At 46.9% G+C, this 21341-nt stretch overlaps 1 protein-coding gene across 7 annotated transcripts in view; it reads right to left on the reverse strand.

Annotated features, from left to right (window-relative positions):
- Positions 1-368: 368 nt before the first annotated feature.
- CASZ1 (castor zinc finger 1) overlaps positions 369-21341 on the reverse strand; it is a 273367-nt gene continuing 252394 nt past the window's right edge. For 6 of the 7 annotated variants that reach the window (XM_075906429.2, XM_075906425.2, XM_075906426.2 and 3 more), the window contains 6 exons: positions 19067-19265; positions 18270-18441; positions 13435-13583; positions 12723-12957; positions 10742-11041; positions 369-6164 (listed from right to left, as the gene is read on the reverse strand). In XM_075906429.2, coding sequence (XP_075762544.2) covers positions 4915-6164; positions 10742-11041; positions 12723-12957; positions 13435-13583; positions 18270-18441; positions 19067-19265 — 2305 coding nt within the window. In that variant the 3' untranslated portion in view covers positions 369-4914. The remainder of the gene's footprint in view (positions 6165-10741; positions 11042-12722; positions 12958-13434; positions 13584-18269; positions 18442-19066; positions 19266-21341) is intronic. The other variant, XM_075906432.2, reaches the window with a different exon arrangement.

The following is a 21341-nucleotide window of genomic DNA, read 5'->3' on the forward strand; positions in this document are numbered from 1 at the left end:
GTGTGGACGCTCGGCAGGGATTTCTTGCACAAGAAAGCCCTATGGCTAAAATGGCCATCAGAGCTTTCTTGTGCAAGAGAGCGTCCACACTGCCATGGGCGCTCTTGCGCAAAAGCACAGCGCGCACATGGCAGTGTGGACGTGTTCTTGCGCAAGACTTCTTTCACAAGAACCCTGGCGCAAGATGTTCTTGCGCAAGAAGCCGCCAGTGTAGACAAAGCCTTTGAGTCCTGATGAAAACATGAAAACAAAGAGGCTCTGCCCTGGCACTGGATGGGAGCCTTAAGAAACCAATCAGAAACCTCTGAGATCCTTAAAAATAAACAAGCCAGAGACAAATAAACCCAATGAATAAGGCAACTTCTGCATATGTTTGTTTGGGTATTTTTTTTTCCAGTTTTTATTGAGTGAAAATGTCAAACCTTGCATCAGTCATGCAAAAAAAAAAAATCAAATAAATAAAACACATATATTAAATTTCTAATAGCACTAAATTCAAGTGGAAAAATATTCAGTTCTTAATAATGCAGGTGCTGAAGAGACCAGATTCAAGTAAATCAGAGCACACCGTCCTGTTTAGGGTGGTTTTTTTTCTTTTCACTTTCTGCATTTTTTTTTTGTCTCAAAACCTATATATATCTATCTATATATCTATATATATGTATATACATATAGATATATATACACACACATATATATATGTGCATACATATTATTTTTATATTTATATATATACACATACATATTTATAAAACATTAAAAAGAGCATTGGTGGTTCAAGCATTATTTCCCTTCCCTCCCCCATGGAAATAAAAATAAAACAACAACAAAACAAAATTACACATTTAAAATTCAAAATGAGCTAGCAATGGCTTATAGTCCTAGTGTGCAATATGGATATTACAAAAGGCTAAAATTCTCCCTCCCTTTTGTTTTAAATCTTGGGGGTTTTTTTTTGCTACATTGAAAAAAAAGTTTATTTTTAAACTTTTTTTTTTTTAACAAAATTCCTTCCACATAGACATTAATCCAGTTGAGTGTGTGGCTAGAACAGCCTTGTTGATTTTTTCCCCTCTCTTCAGCAGCAAATGGTAGCAGAATTGGGAGGGTTTGTCTCGAGGGCTTTTGGGGTTGTGTGTGTGTGTTTGTTTTGAACAGAATAATTCAGTCACATCTCTCCCCCTCCCTAAATCAGTTGAACTCCCTGATCCTAAGGTCAGCAAGCTACTTTAAACACATGCCTACATTTCCTTATGTGAGCAGCCCCCCACCAGTGGTTAAAGTTACACACAGTTTGCTGAATTGGGACCTGTGTGCTGGACCATGGGCTCAGTTCAGAAACGCACTTAAATCCATCCCTGTTCGGCAATTCCCTTAAGGAAATGCTTTCCTAGACGCCCATGCTTAGGTCTCATTTAAAAAAAATGCAATTTAAACCTCTGCTTACAGACTTTGCTGAATCAGGGTCTTCATGTGGCAGAAAAGAATTGGACAGGCTTGCTGGTTTTAACCTATCTTGATTTTTCAGTGGTAGAAGACGAAATAAAAGCAATGGTGTAAGGAAACAGGCAGATTGAGCAGTGTGTGTGTAAGGTGGTGTGGCTTAACCTGAGGCCCCATTAACCTGGGCACATTCTCAGTGCTTTGGGAGGGCTCAGCTCCTGGTGGGCAGGTTGAGTCTGGTACCCGCCTGTCCCTTCCCAATGCCAGCTCCTGAAAATGAGAATGCTCTAAAGTGGGTGGAGGCTTGGTGGGAAGAGGGTTTGATGTATGGGTCAGAGATGAATGAGGGCACAGGGATGAGTCATAAACACAGCTCCTGCTGAGCGTGGGGGAGGGAGTAGTTTTTCTGTTCTCCCACCTCTGCCTCAGCCCCACAGAGCTGCCCGCTTATAAGATTCAGCCAGTGGAGGCTGTAAGTTCAGAACTTGGGGAGACACATTTGAAGGTGCAGGCTCCTAGCTGATTTACAGCAGCAAAGCAGCAGTGCCAAGGGAGCCAATTTCAAACTGGGCTTGGCCATGTTCAACCTGAATAGCAACCACTAGCTGCTGGGAGTGCTCTCCATCTCCATTATCTTACCCTGCCATGGCTCCCTGATCCTGAACACACTTATGGCTGTGTCAGTCTGAGTTTGTGAGCAGACCCGCTGCAGTAAATGGCAACACTCCTGTTGACGTCACTGGTGCAAATTACAGTTTGGAGCCATATTAGGACTGGAAGGTTTTCTATAGCACTCATCATGCTAGCAGGTAAGTGCCTGAACAAGGGCAACACAGTATGAAACCTGCAACTAAATGCTCTGAGTACAGCCAATCTGCCCCATCCAGCCTCTTGGATGACATGTCCCAAGTCCTTCTCTGCATCCGCTTCCTTATATTGGTGATGTTGGGTGGGGGGAATACGGTAATAGTGGAGGGTCGTGCTAGCAAACAAGCAGCTGGGAGGGGGGAGAGTAACAAACCAAAATAAAACCATCTGAAAAATAAAAAGCCACACAAACTCTAGCGACAACCTCCCTTCAACTTAACTACAGACTTCTCTTCACAACCGCCATTTTTTTGTTTTTGTTGTTTTGTCTCTACAAAATTCAAGTTAAAATTCAGAATCGTGCAGCTCCAGTCAGTGCTAGGAGTATGAAATTAGCCTCAAACCTTGGGATTAAGGCCCCTCCCCCTCTGCTGCCCCCTATCAATAAATGCTAATAAGAAAACCTCCAAACCCTGAAAGAGAAAAAAAATTGCACACAAGTAACCAAATCTAGGCTCTAAGGGCTATCCAGAAGGCAGGCCCATATCCCTCTGGCAGGCATTGTTTCTCTTTGTTCTATATATAATAACCTTTAAAGGAAAAATACTGTACAATCTTTTTTTTTTGTTTTTTTTTACTTTTTTTCCTTTTTCTCCCCCCTCCTCCCCACACCTTTTCTTTTTAAGCATTAGCCGAGCATCTCCCTGCATTTAAACAGCTGAGGAGCTTGTCTATAGTTTGGACCCAGATCTGTGCTGGCTCCTTAGGAAAATAGTAAGAACAAACAACCCAAATTGCTTGAGGCCTCTTTCTGTGTAGGGCAGAGATGAATGACAGGGCTTAGGGGGTTTGTTGTTAAAAAAAATAATTAAAACAGAACAAAGTAAACAAGGGCCAAATCTTAGACACAAGGGAGCAAAATGTCCAGCTTGGCTGCATACATACAGAGGCACCAACATCATTGCATCAAGCTGAATTCACACCTTTAGTACTTCTGGGGCCAGTGCATGTGTGCAGACCAGTGCCCCATCTCAAGATCTGAGATTGGGGAGTCAAACAGCAACCGTTTTGTGGATGAGAATGCTGGATAGTCTCATGTAGTGTGTGTGTGTGTGTGTGTATGTGTAAACTCTTTACTGGAGGGGCTGGGGACAGAGACCAGTGGGAGAGCTGAGTCCTGTAGGTCTGTCCAGCTACCATAGGTTGACTGCGGGAACTGTACCCAGACCTGCTGTGCAGTTGCAGGCCTTGGTGTGATTTGCCCAGGTGGAGTAGGCTTGATATGCTACCGAACTGCAGGGAACAGTGCTCTCAGCTTCCACAGGAGTGGACAACAGCAGCCAAGGAGATTCAGGCGCATGATCCGAGCAATCAATAGCTCTCCATCCAGCATCTGAGGAGAGAGCCAAGCACTCCCACTGCCCACCTAGTGTCTGTCTAAGCCCCCCACCCCATCAGTGTAGGTGGTGGCTTCACTCCCATCTTCAGGAAATTCATTAGCCTTTGTACAGAATCTATTTGCCCACCCTCACCTTGAGGAGGAAAACACTGAGGATCCTCTGCTTGCTCATCATTTAAAAAAAATATCAATGGCCTTGCGTCAAAGGGCAAGTAGCATTTCACAAGGAATTGCTTTGGTGGCATTGCTCTGCCAACACTGAGGCAAAGGATACTAATCTCACCTGCTGCTCTGGCCTCCATTCACAGACTGCCTGAGACAAGGGTGCTGTCTCTGAAGCACCAAAAAGAAAGAGCCTTGACAAAGAGGGGTAGCACCTGGGGATGGGAGTGGGGGTTAAACCCCAGTCCTCCAGTGTGAGTGACAGACCCTTTAACTGCCATGTGACGACCTTCCCTATCATGACTGCAGGAGATCAGCAGGAACAGAGGGAGATGACCTACAGCTGTTCCGACAGCTCTAGACAAAGGGAAGCTTTACAATATAAATAGCATTTAAAAAAATTAATATTATTATTAATAATAAAGGGGATCTGGAAGAACAGAGGAGTGTCCCATTCCCAGCCTGGCTGATTCATTAATGCTTCCTCATTTGTAAGACAATAAATACCCCTTCCCACACGTGCTGTCTGGTGCCTCAGTCTCTCCCATTCATTTAATGCTGGAAAAAAGAAAGAGACCCCTTCACTCCCCACTGGTAAAGGCTTAGCTAGTTGCCTTTGTGCCACCAGTTCCTTTCACACACTTAAAAAAACGTATATAATTCTAAAATTCATCATCTGTCATCCCCACAGCCCCCTTCTGAGGAGTGGAGACTATTATTAGTATCATACAACTAAAAACATGGAAAAATAAAATCCAGAAATAAAAGAGGGGGGAAGCCCACCCCAAAATAAGGGGTCCGAGACTGGGTGCACGCCTCACAATGCAGGGAGCAAGAGAGAGCAGATGTCACCCTCAGAGCTAGTGTCCATCTAGAATAGTTTTGTGTGTCTGTGTCCTGCCCTGTCTTCTGTCATCTGCAGGATGAAGTGATGGCGTGCTGGCCCCATGCGACTTATCTGTCCTGTTGGGCCCGTGGGGCCTCGTGGCTGGCGTGGAGTTCGTTTTGTCGCTTACCATCCCGGTGCTTTGTTCTCACCTCGTAAGGGGTCCTCTTAGTAATTTCATTTAAGAGCAAAACCGAACCTGCTGCTGTCTCTAAGGTTAAGGAGAACTTGCCGGTGCGAGGGTGTGGGATGGGGTCAGGGCAAGGGTGGGGTCCAGGGCAGGGGGGGTGGCATGTGGCTCACCCGGAGGCCTGGAAGCATCACTGTGGTCTATGGAAGTAGAAGCCTTCCCTATTTCCCCATCCTCTTTAGTGGCCAGGCTCTCAGGGTCTGGGAGTGACTCTTCAGAGGAGTCTGTGTTCAGATCTTCCTCCTCATCTTCGTCCTCATCATCATCCTCATCATCCTCATCCTCATCATCCTCTTCCTCATTTATCTCTTCCTCCTCCTCCTCTTCGTCCTCATCTTGGGATGAGTCATCTTCGTCCTCCACATCGCCGGAGTTGGATACCATCTCTCTGCTCTCCTGAGGACTTGTCCCTGCTCTGCTAGGTGATGGGGCGGCAGCAGCCTCAGGTAGCTTCTTGCTGAGGTCCAGAGAGTCGTTGAGGCCCACGCCAGCTGCATTCTGCAGGAAGAAGAGGGAGCTGTTGGCATCAGTGCTGAGGTTGAGGGAGCTGTCCAGGTTGACGGAAGAGTTCTGGACGTCATACTCCAGGGTGGAGTGAGGGAGGGCCTCGGGGCCAGGAGAGATGGCTGGCAGCTCCCCCCGCTCCTGTTTCTCATGTTTGCGCTTGTGCGAGTCCATCTGTGACATGCCCACCACAGTGTGTTTGCAGCCGGGATAGGTGCAGTGGAAGTGGGAGCACTTGAGTTTGTACTTGCAGTCGGACACCTCGCAGTCCACACTGGAGCTGAACTGGCAGAAGCCGGCCGCACTGATGAGGTCCTGCTTGCCATGGTGCTTGCGGTGGGCGGTCACCTTGGTGCTGTCGGTGCAGCGGAAGCCACAGCGCAAGCAGTGGAAGTGCGTGCTGTTGCCAGAGAACTGGCAGTCGGGGAAGTTGCAGCTCAGGGAGGACTTAAAGCGCTTGAAGTCATCTAACACCAGGTTGTCGACACGGTCGTGGTGCTGGGCGTGCTTGTACATGTGGGTGCGGCCGCAGAACTTGTAGCCACAGTTCTCCCGGGTGCAGTGATAGTGGGTGACCTTGAGGGCGAACTGGCAATTGGAATCCTTGCAGTCCTCGTAGAGATCGTAGCGCCGAAAACCCTCCAGCATCATTCCCTCATCCAGCATCTTGCGGGAGGAGGCTGTCTTGCGGCGCTTGCCAAATGGAGACATGTCCTCGATGATCCAGAAGCGCTTTTTGGCCCCCGAGGCAGTTGGCATGGTGATGGTATTTCCTGGGGACAGGAAGAGAAGAGTGCTGTTACTCACAGAGGGGCAGCAGGAACTTCTATCACCTCCTGTAACCAACATGGTACCTGTCACACTGGATCATACCCCCAATCTACTGATCAGCTGTGGTCAATGCACTGTGCTGCATTGGAAGCAGCCCCCCATGCAGTAAGTCGCCTAAGCAGCATACTGCACAAGGGCTAAGGAAGGTGTCACTATTAGTGCTCATTCAATATTATGGCAGCAGTGAACCTAATTTCCCCCCAACTGTTTGTGTGGCTTGGCACCAGGAATCCTGTTGAGTTGCTGCTCTTCTAGACATGATACTAAGCATCAGCTGTTGCTTCTTGTCAGGGTCAAAAATCTCCCAGCCTCTCCTGTCACTTTATTTCTAATCCTCCTTCCCCAGGAGTAAGCTCATCCCAGCTGACAAAACGTGGCTCTTTCATTGATCCTTGATTGCTCCTTTCACCCCAAACAATCCCCGAGTGCTTTATAAACTATACACAGCATCCTTCTCCCTGATTGCTGTCTAACAGGGCACAGCAGCACTTTACAGCTATTTAGGACAGGAAGTGGAGAAGACTTGCCGCATCTAATTCAAACTGCAAGGGGGAATTTTTAGAATCAGGATGCACTCTGGCTAGACTAACATAGCATAGCTTGCTGTAGTGAGTCTAAGTACTACACTGATGAGCACACGCAGCTGGATGTTCAGTGTGGGTAATTTTCAAACAACTATCCACTGGGGTCCAAGAGAAAAATCCCACTTTTAAAGCTTTCTCCTGGGCCTAAACAATCAGCCCCCTTGCTGCTAAGGGACCTGTGTCACTTCCCCATCCTTGGAGACACGTTCACTGGCTAGTGCTGGAGTCCCAGAGAATTGAAGTGCATACCAAGAAGTTGACCATCTTGCATCCTTTTCCTCCCTCTTTGGTTATTCCTCAGGCCAAATCAGAGACTTAAGGGCATGATCATCCAGTCTGCCCTCCTCACATCGCAGGCCACAGAGCTTTACCCACCCACTTCTGAAACAGACCCCTAGCCACTGGTTAAGTTAGTAGTGTCCTCAAATCATAATTAAAAACTTCAAGATACAGAAAATCAGCCATTTACATCTGGCAGTGACCTGGGCCCCATGCTAAGAGGAAGACGAGAAAAACCCTAGCTCCCGATCCAGTGTCCTCAGAGCAGGTCTCAGGGAGGCAAGATGACTTTCACACCAGGTGCAAAATGGTAAATTTCACTGGAAATTACAGTTTCCAACCAGAGTGGGCCTTCCTGAGCTGCATGCAAGGGGCTGCAGCCCATTGAAAAGAGCACGATCTGTATCAAGAGTGTCTGGGTCTCAGTGTCTGATCTAAGAGAAGATGCACCCGGCCATTTGTTTGAATGCTGTAAAGTTCTTTTGCTAACTGTCAGCATGTACTGAAGGTGGTGGATGCTGGTTTTACCATATCAGTCATGGGAGTCTCAAATTATGCCCCTTTAAGCTAGAATGGTGCTTATCAATGGAGTCTCCAAAATGGTGAGTTACATTGAAATGCTGAGGAACAGCACCAGACTGAAACCCTTAGAGACAAAAGAATTTAAACTGCACCAAACAGTGATAGCATGGACAGCAGCAGGCCAAGCTCCCCTCCTCCCCTGCCCCGCCCCAATGCACTGCCAACATCTCTCAGGAGTGAGACCATACCTAGGCATGAGAGACAGGACAGAAGTTTCAATGGCTCATTCAATGTGCATGGTGTCTCTGGTGAGACTGCCAACAGAGACAACAGTTCACAGCGCGGAGTGTCTTGGGGTATGTCTACACTACCACCCTAGTTCGAACTAGGGTGGTAATGTAGGCAACCGGAGTTGCAAATGAAGCCCGGGATTTGAATTTCCCGGGCTTCATTTGCATATAGCCGGGCGCCGCCATTTTTAAATGTCCGCTAGTGCAGACTCCGTGCCGCACGGCTACACGCGGCACGGACTAGGTAGTTCGGACTAGGCTTCCTATTCCGAACTACCATTACTCCTCGTTTCACGCGCGGCACAGAGTCCGCACTAGCGGACATTTAAAAATGGCGGCGCCCGGCTATATGCAAATGAAGCCAGGGAAATTCAAATCCCGGGCTTCATTTGCAACTCTGGTTGCCTACATTACCACCCTAGTTCGAACTAGGGTGGTAGTGTAGACATACCCCCGGTGATGTTCACCAGGAACTGGGCTAAGCGCCTTGACATGGATTTAATATGCACCTCTTAACAGCCACCAGAGAGATAATAACTCTCCATCAGTATGAAGCTCAACCACATTCAAACCAGTGATTTCAAGGTTACAGAATCCCTATCCCATCATGGTCTGGGTCTCCCAAAGAATACTTTGTTTTCAGACACAAATCAGGGCTTATAAGTGGCAAGGTGCAGAAGTGCTCTGCAGGGTACAGTAAGGTCCTGGTGAAGGACACTGAAGTCCAGGGCAGTTCTTTGCTGCACTGCTTTTTTTAAAAGGGATGAGGGGAAAGGCAGCAAGAGTCTCTTCACTGTGCCTGGATCTAGATCTCATTTACACTGTGATAGTTTGGAAGTTAAAGCACTGGGTGACAATGTGGGAGACCTGGGTTCAATTCGGTCTTCACAGTGTCAAATTTCAAAATAATCCACTATTCCGAAACATCCCTTACTTCTCATGGAATGAGGGTTACAGGGACATCAGAATAGTGAGCCTGTTATATTTCAAAATAACGGGCTTGCTGTTAAAACGCAGACTAGCTATTTTGGGATACGTCTGGTATCCTGAAATAGCACTGCAGTGTAGACATAGCCTAGATGCTGTAAAATAAATAACAGCAGCAATATGCAAGTCTTAGGATTAGGGAAGCTAATGGTTAACTGGTAAGCATCACTCTTACTGGATGTGCATCTAACATTTAACTGGTTCACTGATTAAGCGGGGTTTTACATCCCCTTTTGGGATAATTCCAGGGTAAGCGACCAGACACTGCGGCCCCATATGTCTGTATTACAAAGAAGTATAAACCACTAATGGTTTAAAAGAGGTGTGCACATTACCAAATAACCCCTAATACATCAATAATTCTATATTTTCATAGCACTGCATCGAGAGTAATTAAATTCAGTCTCCAACTGTCTCTAAGAGGTAGGTAAGTGTCATAATACCCATAATACTCATGAACTAGGTGAGGCATAGACTTGTCCAAGGCCATTGATGCCTTTTCCTCACTCAAATGCACATTTAGTTACACCAGTGCATATTTTCCCTGTCCCCTTCAGTGTGAACACTCTGATGTGAAATGACTTTTTAGTTTGGCTTTAGACAATTTTCAATCAGTTTAGCTGAGCTGAAATAAACCTGAGTTAACCAAACTAAGTGTCCATCCAGCCTTTTGCACCAGTTTAAACTCACGTCTTTAATTAACCGAGTTCAACTTCCTTGCACAGGGTGTGTGAAGAGAGAACCACCCAGCAGTTGTGAGCCCCTGTCTTCTCTAACCACTAGACAGTGCTCACTTGCCAGTAACATCTCTCAATAAATTTAGTCCTTAGTAGGTGTCAGCTGTATGTTGCTTATAGTTGCCTGTCCTGCCAGCAGGGGAGGATGAGTCTATATGGTACCTTTCACCTACTGGTGTCAGAATACTTTAAAAGGTACCATTATCCTCATTTTACGAGGAGGAAAGTGAGACAAAAAGAGGTGATGTGATTGCCTTTTAGGAGAGTTCAGTTTCTTGTCTATTGGACCACACTCCCTCTGTGGGGGTGAAATTCACCCCCCTCTGCAGAGGGCCACCACAAGCATAGCTGTCACTGAAATCCCACTGAAGCGGTCAAAACCCCAATGAAACTCTGGGCAGGGCAATGACCACCGTGGAGGAGTTTCACACCTCTGCGTGCTTACACTGTGCCTGGCTGGCAGAGGGAGGGGATAGCTCAGGTTTCTGCATGGCTAGGGTCCTTTAAAGACATACTTGGCCACCACAGATCTGCTCCCCATTAACTGAGATGGCAATAGGCTGGGAAAAGAGGGCAGAGCTGGGCATTCCCTGAAAAAAAAACATTCCCAGGTGGCGTAAAACTCCCCATTTTGTGATGTCATGGAGCTTGTGTGTCACGTAGGAAGCACAGAGGGCCCGAAGTGCCTGAAAACCAGCCTTACTTTCTGTAGCGGGCAGCTGTAAATAGCTGTGGATGTGACAGACATCACTGAGATGTCTGAGCATGTTGTGTTTCGGCCACCCAGACACAGTAGGTGGCTCAAAAATGGCAGGTTAAATTACACATGGTGATGTTGGATTTGTGTCAGGGTTGACGAGAAATCGCTTCTGGTCATGGGAATTTTTCACAGTGATTTACTGTGCTTTTGGATACCTTCCTTGGGTATGTTTATAGCACAATGTCATTGTCTCAGCAGTGGAGAAGGGGATGTATTGTGTGTATGTGGGGGAGCCCCTGGACAGCGTTAAATAAGACACAGAGGGAGATGATAAGGTCTCATTTATGATCCAACAGAGACTGTGGACTGTGGAGCAGGGGAGGGGGTCTATCACTCAGAGATAAAGCATATAACAATTACCTGCTGCATCCTGAACTAGGGGAACATCACTTTTTACTGGAGGTGGAGTGGCAATGATGGGCGAGAAACCAGGCGAGCTGGTGGTAGGCATGACAATGCCCCTGCTGGATCCGAGAGTGGCACTGAGCAGAGAGTATGAGAGACAAGATGGAGAGAAAAGGTAGGGGAGGGAGGGAAGGGGAGACCTGAGCAAGGCTTGTGAGAAAGATGGAGGCAGAGGTGGCGGTAGAGGTTGTGGTGCATTGTGGGTAGCGTCATCGGCAGCAGCAGCAGGAGGAGGAGGAGGAGGAACCAGGCAGCCTGGAGAATGCGGAGAGAAAAAAATAGCAGAAAAAACAAAACAAAAAGGAAAAACAAAAGAACCAAAATGAGAACCTAAGAGTGGAAGCAATATGATGAAAATGGAAAATACATTCACACATGTATGAAACAGAACTGTAACAGAGAGGAGATGGAGGATGCATGATCGACAGCAGCAGAAGGGGGAATGGGTGTCACTGCAGAAACAAGGAGTGGCCTTAATGGAAGAGGGCAGAGCCACCTGGCTTCCAAAAAGAAATTCCTGCCCTGCTTAGTCTATGTCTGTTCATCCACACTGCACCAGCCTGCTGCTGAGAGGACTCTGCTGCAGGGTGTTACCCCGAAGGCTTATGGATTCACTCAACATGGTTGTTAGTCAGTGGATTGTTCTCCAGGAGGTGTGACTGATGGTGCTATTAGTTAATAGAGAGTCCTGGGAGCTACTGCCCCCCCAAACTCTCTGGAGAAGCTTTAGCACTATGTGCAGCTGTCATTATTATCACTGAATGTTTATGTCCGGGTAGTGTGCAGAGGTTGTCAGTGCCCCATGTGACATGAGAGGTCAGGACATCTTCGTTAGTCTAGCCCCCACTCAATGTCAGCGGGAATCATTTATTACTCTTATTTCCTACTGCTGTTTAAAAGTAATGGAGATGAACACCCACCCCACAGCCCTAAGGTCTGCACTGAACCCTGTGAGCAGGGAAATGCTGGAATCAAGTACTCATCAGACCTTTCACTTCATCAGGGATGGAAGGGAAGGAAGGAAAAACGTATGTCTGAAAGTAAGGCCCCAAGAGACAGTAAATGTTATAAAGTGACTCAGAAACAAGCAGCCCTGGGGAGAGCCCACAGAAGGCCTTTGTGGAATACTAACAGGCCACCAGAGGTAAGGATGGTTAAGGAAACCTTACCCTCTGCTACAGGGTATTAAAGATGAGTTTTGTATCTGCCAGCTGAAAAGAGAATCCCATAATTTATGAAAGCTTAGGCACGATCAAATTTCACTCCTCAAAACAGGAAGAGATGTTATTTTGCTTTATGCATTTCTTCCTAAAAGAGGACGTGACACTAGGGGATTCCTTCTGTGCATCACTGTTAAGGAGATAGTGGCTTTAGAGGTTTTCTTTCCACATCACAACTCAGTTGGTTGTTTTTATATGTCACTTCCTGAGAAAGTGATGCAAACGATTCTCATTTACTTACAGATCACTCCCTGAAAAGAGAGTGAAGCTAGAGGGTCTCAGATGTCCAGTTTATTGAGCACGGGGGAGTGCATGGAAAACCTCTGACTTCTAGATGAGTTACACAAAAGATACTGGGGGAAGGCAGGGAGCAGAACAGCAAGGGAAATTAACTCTACAGCCCTAATGACTCAACAGCTGTGGTACAGATATTGAGCAGTTCAATTATTCTAACAGGTCCAGTTCTGAAAGATAGCACAAAAACCTCTTCACAGAGGGAAAAAGAAGGGAATGTCAGGAGCTAAGGGACAGCCCAGAACTATGTGGAAATGGCTCCCTCCCTGTGAATGATAGAGGGGAGCTAAGCTAGGGTAAGGCAATATTCTGCTGAGCCAGGGGCTAACGGTATGTCAGAAGGTGCAGTTTCTCCTTGCCCTCTGGTTGTGAGATTAGGGCGAGCAGAGCTGCAAATCTATTTTTCCCCTGCTGCCCCTTACCTGCTGATGTGCTTTCGTTGCCCACTGGAGTGCTGGAGCAGCTGCGGTCCATATTGGAAGATTCAGAGGAGATTCCCCCGGGGCTACAGCCAGTGTAATCCATGTATTCATCTGTTTCTGTGTCCATCATGCTTTGGGGTCCCTGAAAGGAAGCTGGGGTTCCTGATGAAGCTGGGCTGGGTGCCATGCTGCCAACATGGGGGAGATTTTCATTTCTTGAAGTGTGGCCAATAACCTGCAGCAAGAAATTAAGACAGGGACCAAAGGCAAGATGTCAAGATCAAAACCATCTGTGCATGTTTAGTTTTCTCTGACATTGTTCTTCAGGGATAGTTGGAACATGTTGGCAAGTGGATCCTATAACACTGAGGCTTGGAGCATGAATCCTGCCTCAGTCGGAGGCTGAGAGTGATAATCTTGGTACCACTACTTTGGTGTGTGGATTCTGATACCTTCAGATGGGAGTGTGTAGTTTGATACTGATGCCCTTATCTGTGTATCCTCCTCTACTTAGAGATTGGGGCTGTGACACTTAGCACTCCTGCCCTGGTTATGTGGAGTGTGGTGCATTCAGAGACTTAGTTTGGGAGCCTTGGTCTTAGCACTGTAGGGAGGGTACCCAGCCGTACTCAGCCCAGTGCCTTTCTGCAGTGAGTGATCAAAGGTGCAGCGCTACATACATATCTGCTGCTTAAATAACCAGTGGAGTCACCTGCGTGGGAACTCGGTCAAAATTCTTCCCCAGCATCCTTCTCATGTGCTTCCTGGCATGGGATGTCATTTGGTGCTTGAGCAGGAAGGAAAACTGGCAGCCCTCTCGAATGCAGTGGAAATGGCTGTTCACCTGGTTATATTTGCAACCTGCAGGCACAAAACCAATACAAATCTGGTACATTAAGATAGCAAGAGAGAGGAAGAGTTGTATCAGCCTACTGGAGGTAGTGCCAGTCTGCTGCTGTATTGAATCTTAATGGTCTGGAGCACTCTGCAATGGCTATGGATTCTTCAATGACTGCCCCAGACCCAAAATTAAATCCTTCCCAAGCTAGGGAGAAAGGATGTGATTGATTTAGACTAGCGATGTAAGCTACTAGTTGACTACCTGACAAGCCTAGGCTTATTGGGTACTCGAGTCACTACTCGACTAGTCACTTCCCCCTCCCCCTTTGCTGCCTCTGTATTAGAGGCAGCAAGTGGGGAAGCAGGAGCCGGTGCTGGGGGGGGAATTGGATTAAAAACTGGTTCCCCCCAGCACCATCTCTGCGGGGAGCAGGGGAGACAGGAGGCGCAGCGGGAGAAAAGGCACAAGCTGGGACTGAGCAGACCTGGCTTGCGCTGGGTCCCAGACCACCTGGTGGCTCTTACTACATTTAAAAAGCAGAGCCGCAGGAAACCCCCTTATTGATTAATCGAGTAGTTGATGGAAATTCCATCGACTACTCAATTAGTTCCCTAACCACTATTTAACATCCCTAATTTAGACACTCTTTCCCTCTTGTGACATAAGGAACAAAAAGGAAATATATTATTAATGTTGATTATGTGCATTGTGCCAGCACATAGAGACCCTCAACCCTAGACCCAGACTCTGTAGCCTGCTAAATGCTGTACAAACGCACAACTAGACTGGCGCTGTCCCAAGGAGCTTACAATTAAAATTGAAGGTAAGAATAATATCAGGGTTTGTTCCATGTTGGAAGCAGCTAGTTCCTTTTGATCTAACAGTATGCTCTGGAAGCAGAATGATCCTTTGACATCCTGGGCTGTAAGGCTTCTCTGTCCCATTCCCAACCTTCCAACTCTGGCCAAAATGTGAAGAAGCCAGCAAGTGTTTGTTGCTACTCCTGGTTTGATGACCTAAGGGCTGAGACCAGGCCAAGGGTACTGGAAACAGATTACATGGATTCTAGCATATTGGACTTGTCTCCAGATAGACAAGGAGAATCCATTATTTTCCAAGCAGTCCCACTAGAGTTTCCTTTATGGGAAAATGCTGGACTCTGCCACACACAGGCTGCCTCATGCAAATCACTATGAATCTGTGGCCAATTGCCAGACAATCCCCAGACCGCATCCTGTAGCTGAAGTATAGCTTGCTACAGTAAAACCATAGGCACACACACAAAAGACAAGGTGTTGCCAAAGAGCTCCTGAATCATTCACCCAGTCTTTAAGGTGGAGATGGCGCTTTATGTGTATGCCAAGTTTGTGTTTGTTTAGATATTCTACCTCCTCCCTGTCCCCCAACCCTACCTCATCTGTCCTCCCCATCATGTTGTGCTGTTCTTTGGGAGGAAGAACAAACAGTGCTAGCGGGACTGAAACAGTATCAGCAAAAGGCAGGTGAAGACTTGCCCGTTGCTAGGGCAGCGGGGCAGGCTGAGTGTCATATATCATCGCCCTGCTTTGTCTAGCCCCGGCTATCACCTGAAACACCAAAAGTTGAGTAAATAACAGCAACTGCTCAATCTCCTGACATTTGTAAACCGAGACCCAGGTAAGGACCGGAGTGTTGACACCTGTTGCCCTGGTTACCATGGACGACTTATCGCTCAAGCATAAATTCTTTATGAATTAAAAGCTGAGGGGGAGCATTTTTCCAGGCAGGTTTGTATTTTTGACCGTTGACTCCCCCTCCCCTACTTCTCAACTGAGTAAGCTGTGTCCAGGGAGGAACAAAGGGACAAAGAGACTCAGCTATATTGCTGGGGCCAAACCGCTGGTTGATAGAGCAGGCTGGTTTCCTTGAGTCAGAAATGAGTAATTGGTGCATGAGTCCTATGCAGTGGGGTGGAGGCTCTGGGGCCCTATCTGTGAGGAATTCTCCTAGTCCAGTGGGCTGGACCGGGGTTCTGTGGTGCGGTCAGTGGGGACTAGCTCTGCCTCTCTCTTTGGGGCAGTTGCTTTCCCTGCTTTTTGCTGGAAGATTTTAGGTGCTGACATTTCATAATTTATTTGGTACTACCTAGTGAATCTGGCTAGTGGGTAAACCAGGGTGCCCAGCACATCACCTTGTATCAGATGTTCTGATGTGCTGACACTCCAGTAGAAGCTGGCACTGAAAGAAGCTACTGTGGAGGCCGAGGGCGGGGAGGAGGAGGGGGAATCTATACCTTGCCTGAGGTTGAATATTTATCCTTTGGCTTTTGATATGCAGCCCTGGCCATGAACATTAAAGAGTTTCATCTTAAATTGCTTAGAATTAGTAAAATAGTTAATTGGGAGATGTAAAAATCCTTTTCACGTGAGGGAGACAGTTGACTGTACACCGTCATCAAAACACACATTTTCCACCATTCTTTGCCTGCTCTCAGACTGAAAACACCCAGCTCAACCCACTCCAGCCCAAAACAAGCAACAAGCTCATCAGAGTGCATGGTGCAAGAAAAGGCCTCCAACAATCAGAAAGAGAAAAGCTGCTCCTCCATACGTCTGGTTGTTCCATATGAAAGCAACTCACAAGGCAGATAACTGTAAGGCTTTTTCATTCCTGCCTTACAGTTATCTCGCAGCAGTGTGGAGATGGCCACAGCATGTAAGCTCGCAGGACCTTGGCCTCATATCAGAACACTGGGGCTGCGTCTAGACTGGCATGATTTTGTGCAAATACTTTTAACGGAAAAGTTTTCCCATTAAAAGTACTTGTGCAAGAAAGCATCTATACTGGCATGTGCCTTTGCACAACAGATTTGCTTTTGAGCAAAAGCATCCGTACCAGTGTACACGCTCTCTTGTGCAAGAAAGCTCCAATGGCCATTTTAGCCATCGGGCTTTCTTGCGCAAGAAATTAATGCTGCTGTCTACACTGGCCCTCTTGCGCAAGAACACTTGCGCAAGAGGGCTTATCCCTGAGCGGGAGAGTCAGCGTATTTGCACAAGAACCACTCATTTTGTACATTACAAAATACTCGCAGCCAGTGTAGACAGGCAGCAGCAAGATTTTGTGCAAAATCGGCTGCTTTTGCGCAAAATCATGCCAATCTAGACGCAGCCTGGGGATATAAGCTAATGCAGAAATAGATCTCAGATACTCCAATATTTAGGCACCAAAGGGAGCTTAGAGGAGAAGTTAGAGCTGTTCCCCACCATGCGTGGAGTGCGGGGATTGATGTTTCTTCTTTTAACTCTTTGTCTCTTCAACATCTGTCAGTTTGTGTGTCAGCTACAGTGTGTGTGTGCAGCCTATGGATTAGATAGGGTATGTCTAGATTACATGCCTCTCCCGACAGAGGCATATAAAATAGGCTACCCAACATAGTCAATGAAGCAGGGATTTAAATATCCATGGCTTCATTAAAATAAAAATGGCCGCCGCGCTGTGCTGGCTCAGCTGATCGTCGGTGCGCGAGTCAAGACGCAGATTGGTCGACAAGGGAAGCCTTTGTCGACTGCTCCCTTATGCCTTGTGAAATGAGGTTTACAGGAGCGGTCAACAAAGTCTTCCCTTGTCGACCAATCCGCGTCTTGACTCACGTGCTGTGTCGACGATCAACTGAGCTGGCACAGTGCGGTGGCCATTTTTATTTTAATGAAGTCTGGGATATTTAAATCCCTGCTTCATTGACTATGTCTGGTAGCCTATTTTACATGCCTCTGTCGGGAGAGGCATGTAATCTAGACGTACCCATAGAATCTGGGAGTCATAATGCCTGGCTCCAGAAGGCAGTGCTCTATAATGATTAGAGCGGGGGGGGAGGGGGGGGGTCTGGGAGACTAGGTTCTGTTCCTGATTTTGCCATTAAAACTTACAAAATGATTGTGGAAAAATCAACCTTTGTGCACCTGTAAAAGATGGGATGATAATTTTGTCGCTTATTTAATCAATCTCTGTGTCAAGTGCTTTGAGGCCCACTCATGTTCAAGATTATATAATGAAGAGTTACGACAAATAAACTCACAGAAGTGAGAAGACAGATGGCCAGTTGGGGACGGAGAAGCACAAGTGGGCAATTTTTATAGCTATTTGGGCTTCCTTACCCCAAGTTGGCCAAGACAGGATCACAGGAACTAAAATATGTTATTGAAAGTGAATGCAGAAAAATTTCACTTCCATTTTTCCAAAATGGAATAGGGTCAAAAGCTAAACTCCTGATTCCCACTCTGTCCTTGCTGCTCCTCCTCCCTCCCAGAGCTGGAACACCACCAATCAGAATCAGCTGTTTGTGGCGTTCCAGTTTGGGGAAGGGAAGAGGAGGAACAGGGACAGAATGCGAATCAGGTGATTCTCAGCTCCTGTGAAAGTGCTGGGAGAGATGGAGAAAAGCAGGTTAAGTGTGGTGCTTTGGTGCCCCAGTGCACGAGGCACATAGGGGAGGGGGACAGCCAGCAGGTCCGCAGGCGGAGCCCCAGCGGGCTGCAGGCTACTGTGGCCCACTGCAGTAGAGGGCCACTCGTGTGGCCCACCGACTGTTTGTGATTGCCCTTTCCTGATCTAGTGTATAGGGAGAATGGCTGTATCCTTATATTGAGAAGACAACCTGGAGAGCAAATATGCTGTCAGACAGTATAGCCCATGGCTTGGTTACAGGATGAACAGAGTGGGTTTACCTAGCCGGCCACATTCTTCCCGTTTGGTGAAGTACTTGAAACCATTAGCTGCTCTTCGCTCTGCCTTCTCATGTTTCTTCACATGCCAGGGCAGTTTGGTGGTGATGTTGGTCACGAAATAGCAGCCAGGCCGAAGACAGTGGTAATGTCCTCGCATCCTGAATTCACAGTGCTGTAGAAGAACCAATGAGATAGGTTGTTTTAGACTTATCCAGCAACTGTGGTCTTAAGTTGCCCACTGAAGGTCACAGAGCTGTTAATGTTACAGGTGGGCAAGGCCTCCAGTTCACTGTCTATTCTTCAAGGGGCACAGGGTATTTGCTCCTCACCTTGCCAATCTAATTTCAAATCACAGGACATCCATCATTTCCCTTGGGAAATTATTCCACTATCTAACATGGAGCCTTCACTGATACTCAACCTTCATCTGTCTGTTTCATTTCATCTCCTACCCAGGCAATTTCCTTGCCTTACTTGGCGTTTACACTAGAAATAGGCCCCAAAATCAACACTTTTACACACGCTTGCTCTGAACAAATGCAAACTGCCTATATTTTGATCTGGAGCCAGTTCCCCAAATTCCAAGTCTCACAGCCTCTAGTTTATACCCTTCCAATAGCTCTGTGCATCAGAGACCAGATTCATACAGTGGTTCACATTAGGGATGAATTGACCCCAGTTTGTTTTCCTGTCTTTGCCACACTTTTACCTTTTCCTTTTCTCCTGCATCCTTTCCCACTCCTCCACAGCCCCTGCCTAGTCTACCTCTTTGGGCACTCTTCTTGGATTACTCTTACCTGGTTTGGACAGAGACACTGCAGCGAGTAATAAGCAAACTGGTCTCGCACATTCACCAGGTTGTTGTTGGGGTTGATGTGGTCCAGGCAGTGGGACTCTGCTTTGCCAGAGGTTTTACACACATACTTGCAGTTCCCAAAGAGACAATGGAAGTGGAACTTGTTGGCGTACTTGCAGTCCGTCGCCAGACAGGGGTCACTGGAACACAGCCAAAATCCAGACATCATCCTCATTTCCTCCCTTGCACCTTGGCTTCTTTCCCAATATTCACTAATTGAGGGGTAGCCCAAGCGCAGCCTGAGCCACACACACCTCAGAGAACTCCCATAGCTAGCCCTGACAGGCAGTGCACACTCTTGACAGGAGTGTATGAAGAGGGAGCATTGCATGCCAGGGCCTACAGCCTCTGTGACTCCCTTCAGATCAGGATAGGATCTGCTGACTCTCCCTTCCTATTCTGAACCTTCCTGTTAATGGATGAAGAGAGCTGTGATTAGCTCCATTTTTTGCACAAATTAGGTGAAACACTTGGGCGGCATATTGCAAACTGCCAGAGTAGCCCTTGGCAAAGCAAACTTAGAGCAACCTTGATTTATTTGATGACCTAAATGGCCTTGGTGCCTCTCCCAGGGCAGGCTGTATGGTGGCAGTTTGTGAAGTCTAAGGGTTGTCACAACCACCCCGCCTTCTGGATTACAGGGTGTAAATTGCAGTGCATGCTAGCTGGGTTGTTACTCCCCCAGGTGGTTGCTGCAGGCGCCAACTAAAAGGTACTTGTTTCAAGAGGACTATGTCACTGCTAATTAGGTACCTTTTAGATTGCACCTCCAGTGTCCACACGGGGGAGTTGCAGAACAGCACGTACATTCGTGTGGCAATTCATACCCCCGTAGTCTAAATTGTGAGGTCATATAGATATAACCTCAGGGGAATCTCTAGGCCTTACTATTTAAGGTGGCCAAATACTTTTCTTGGGCATTCATGTCACAGTCCCCAGTGCTACCTGCCCTGCTACAGGAATTTCCTGTAGTAAGGTTGCTTGAAAGAAGACATAAGTGGGTCAATTTATGACCCAGAGAGACATGGCCTACCAGCCTACGCACACGACGGAGAGCTAAAGTTCTAATCCCAGATGTGACCGAGACTCTTTCATTGGCCCTGGACAAGTCACTTGATCTCTCTGCCTCCTTTTCCCCATCTGTAAAATAGGAATAACACTTGCCTGCTTCCAAAGAATGTTATGAAGCTTCATGAATGATTGCAAAAGGCTTTGGAGCAGAAAGCTCTAACGAGGTACTAAGCGGTGTGGTATTGTTATTTTACAGCTACACTTAGGCAAACACTTAGCCCCTGAACTCCCAGCTAAATAATAGAAAGTAACACTGCAAATGGGAGCAAAGCACATCAGGAGATTCACTCCTCTTGTACAGCAGTCCAGCGTGGATGCTGGAGCAGGAAGGCAGGAAGTGATAGACATCTGATCCCTCTTCCTGGTTTGATCAGTGTCTCAGCCCTTTCTTTTTCCCCAGTTTATCATTTTTATTGACAAAAAGGAAGATGCACTGTCCAAGATACCAATTTGATGTTTTAACAAAAAGAGGCAGTAGGTGTACCGTTAATGTGGGCAGAGCCGAGAGCAACCCTGTATGTTTCCTTCTCTAGTGTCTATAGAAACCCATTCCTAGTTACATCAGTCTTTTGCTTTGAGCAAAACATAGCTGGAGGTGGCAAGTTTCACCTCGCTTCAAGTCAGAAATCACACACCAAATTTCTCCTAATTTTCACTATACATCACCCCAATTTTGCCCAAACTTGCTCCAATGTTGGCTAAATGTTGCCCAGACTAATTTAATCAAACACTGTCTGAATCTAACTTCAAAACAAATCCTGGAACCAGGCAACCAGGGTTCTTACAGAAGCATTTTGTAGTGCTCTGATCCATACCATTTGGTCTCCTTGACAAAGCAAAGCCCAATACCTTTGCTTTCACACCCCTGGAGGTACAGCAAAATGGAGAGAACACATCAGCAGGTTTACCCCCTACTGCCACTCTCTAAAAGAGATCCCGAATGTGTTCTAACATCCAGTTGGTTTTTTAAGTGCACAGGGAATCATTTGTTTGATTTTGGGATAGTTGCTTTCCTGCAAGATTAGGGATACGTGTGCACTGAGAGCAGCAAAAGGAAAGGAATACATCAATAAACCACCTCTCAGGCTATGTCTACACTGACAGCTTTGCTGGCAGTGCCTATGCAAATGAAGTGCAGATTAGCA

The sequence above is a fragment of the Pelodiscus sinensis genome, chromosome 24 (genome assembly GCF_052426305.1).
Source record: "Pelodiscus sinensis isolate ZL-2025 chromosome 24, ASM5242630v1, whole genome shotgun sequence".
NCBI lineage: Eukaryota > Metazoa > Chordata > Testudines > Trionychidae > Pelodiscus > Pelodiscus sinensis.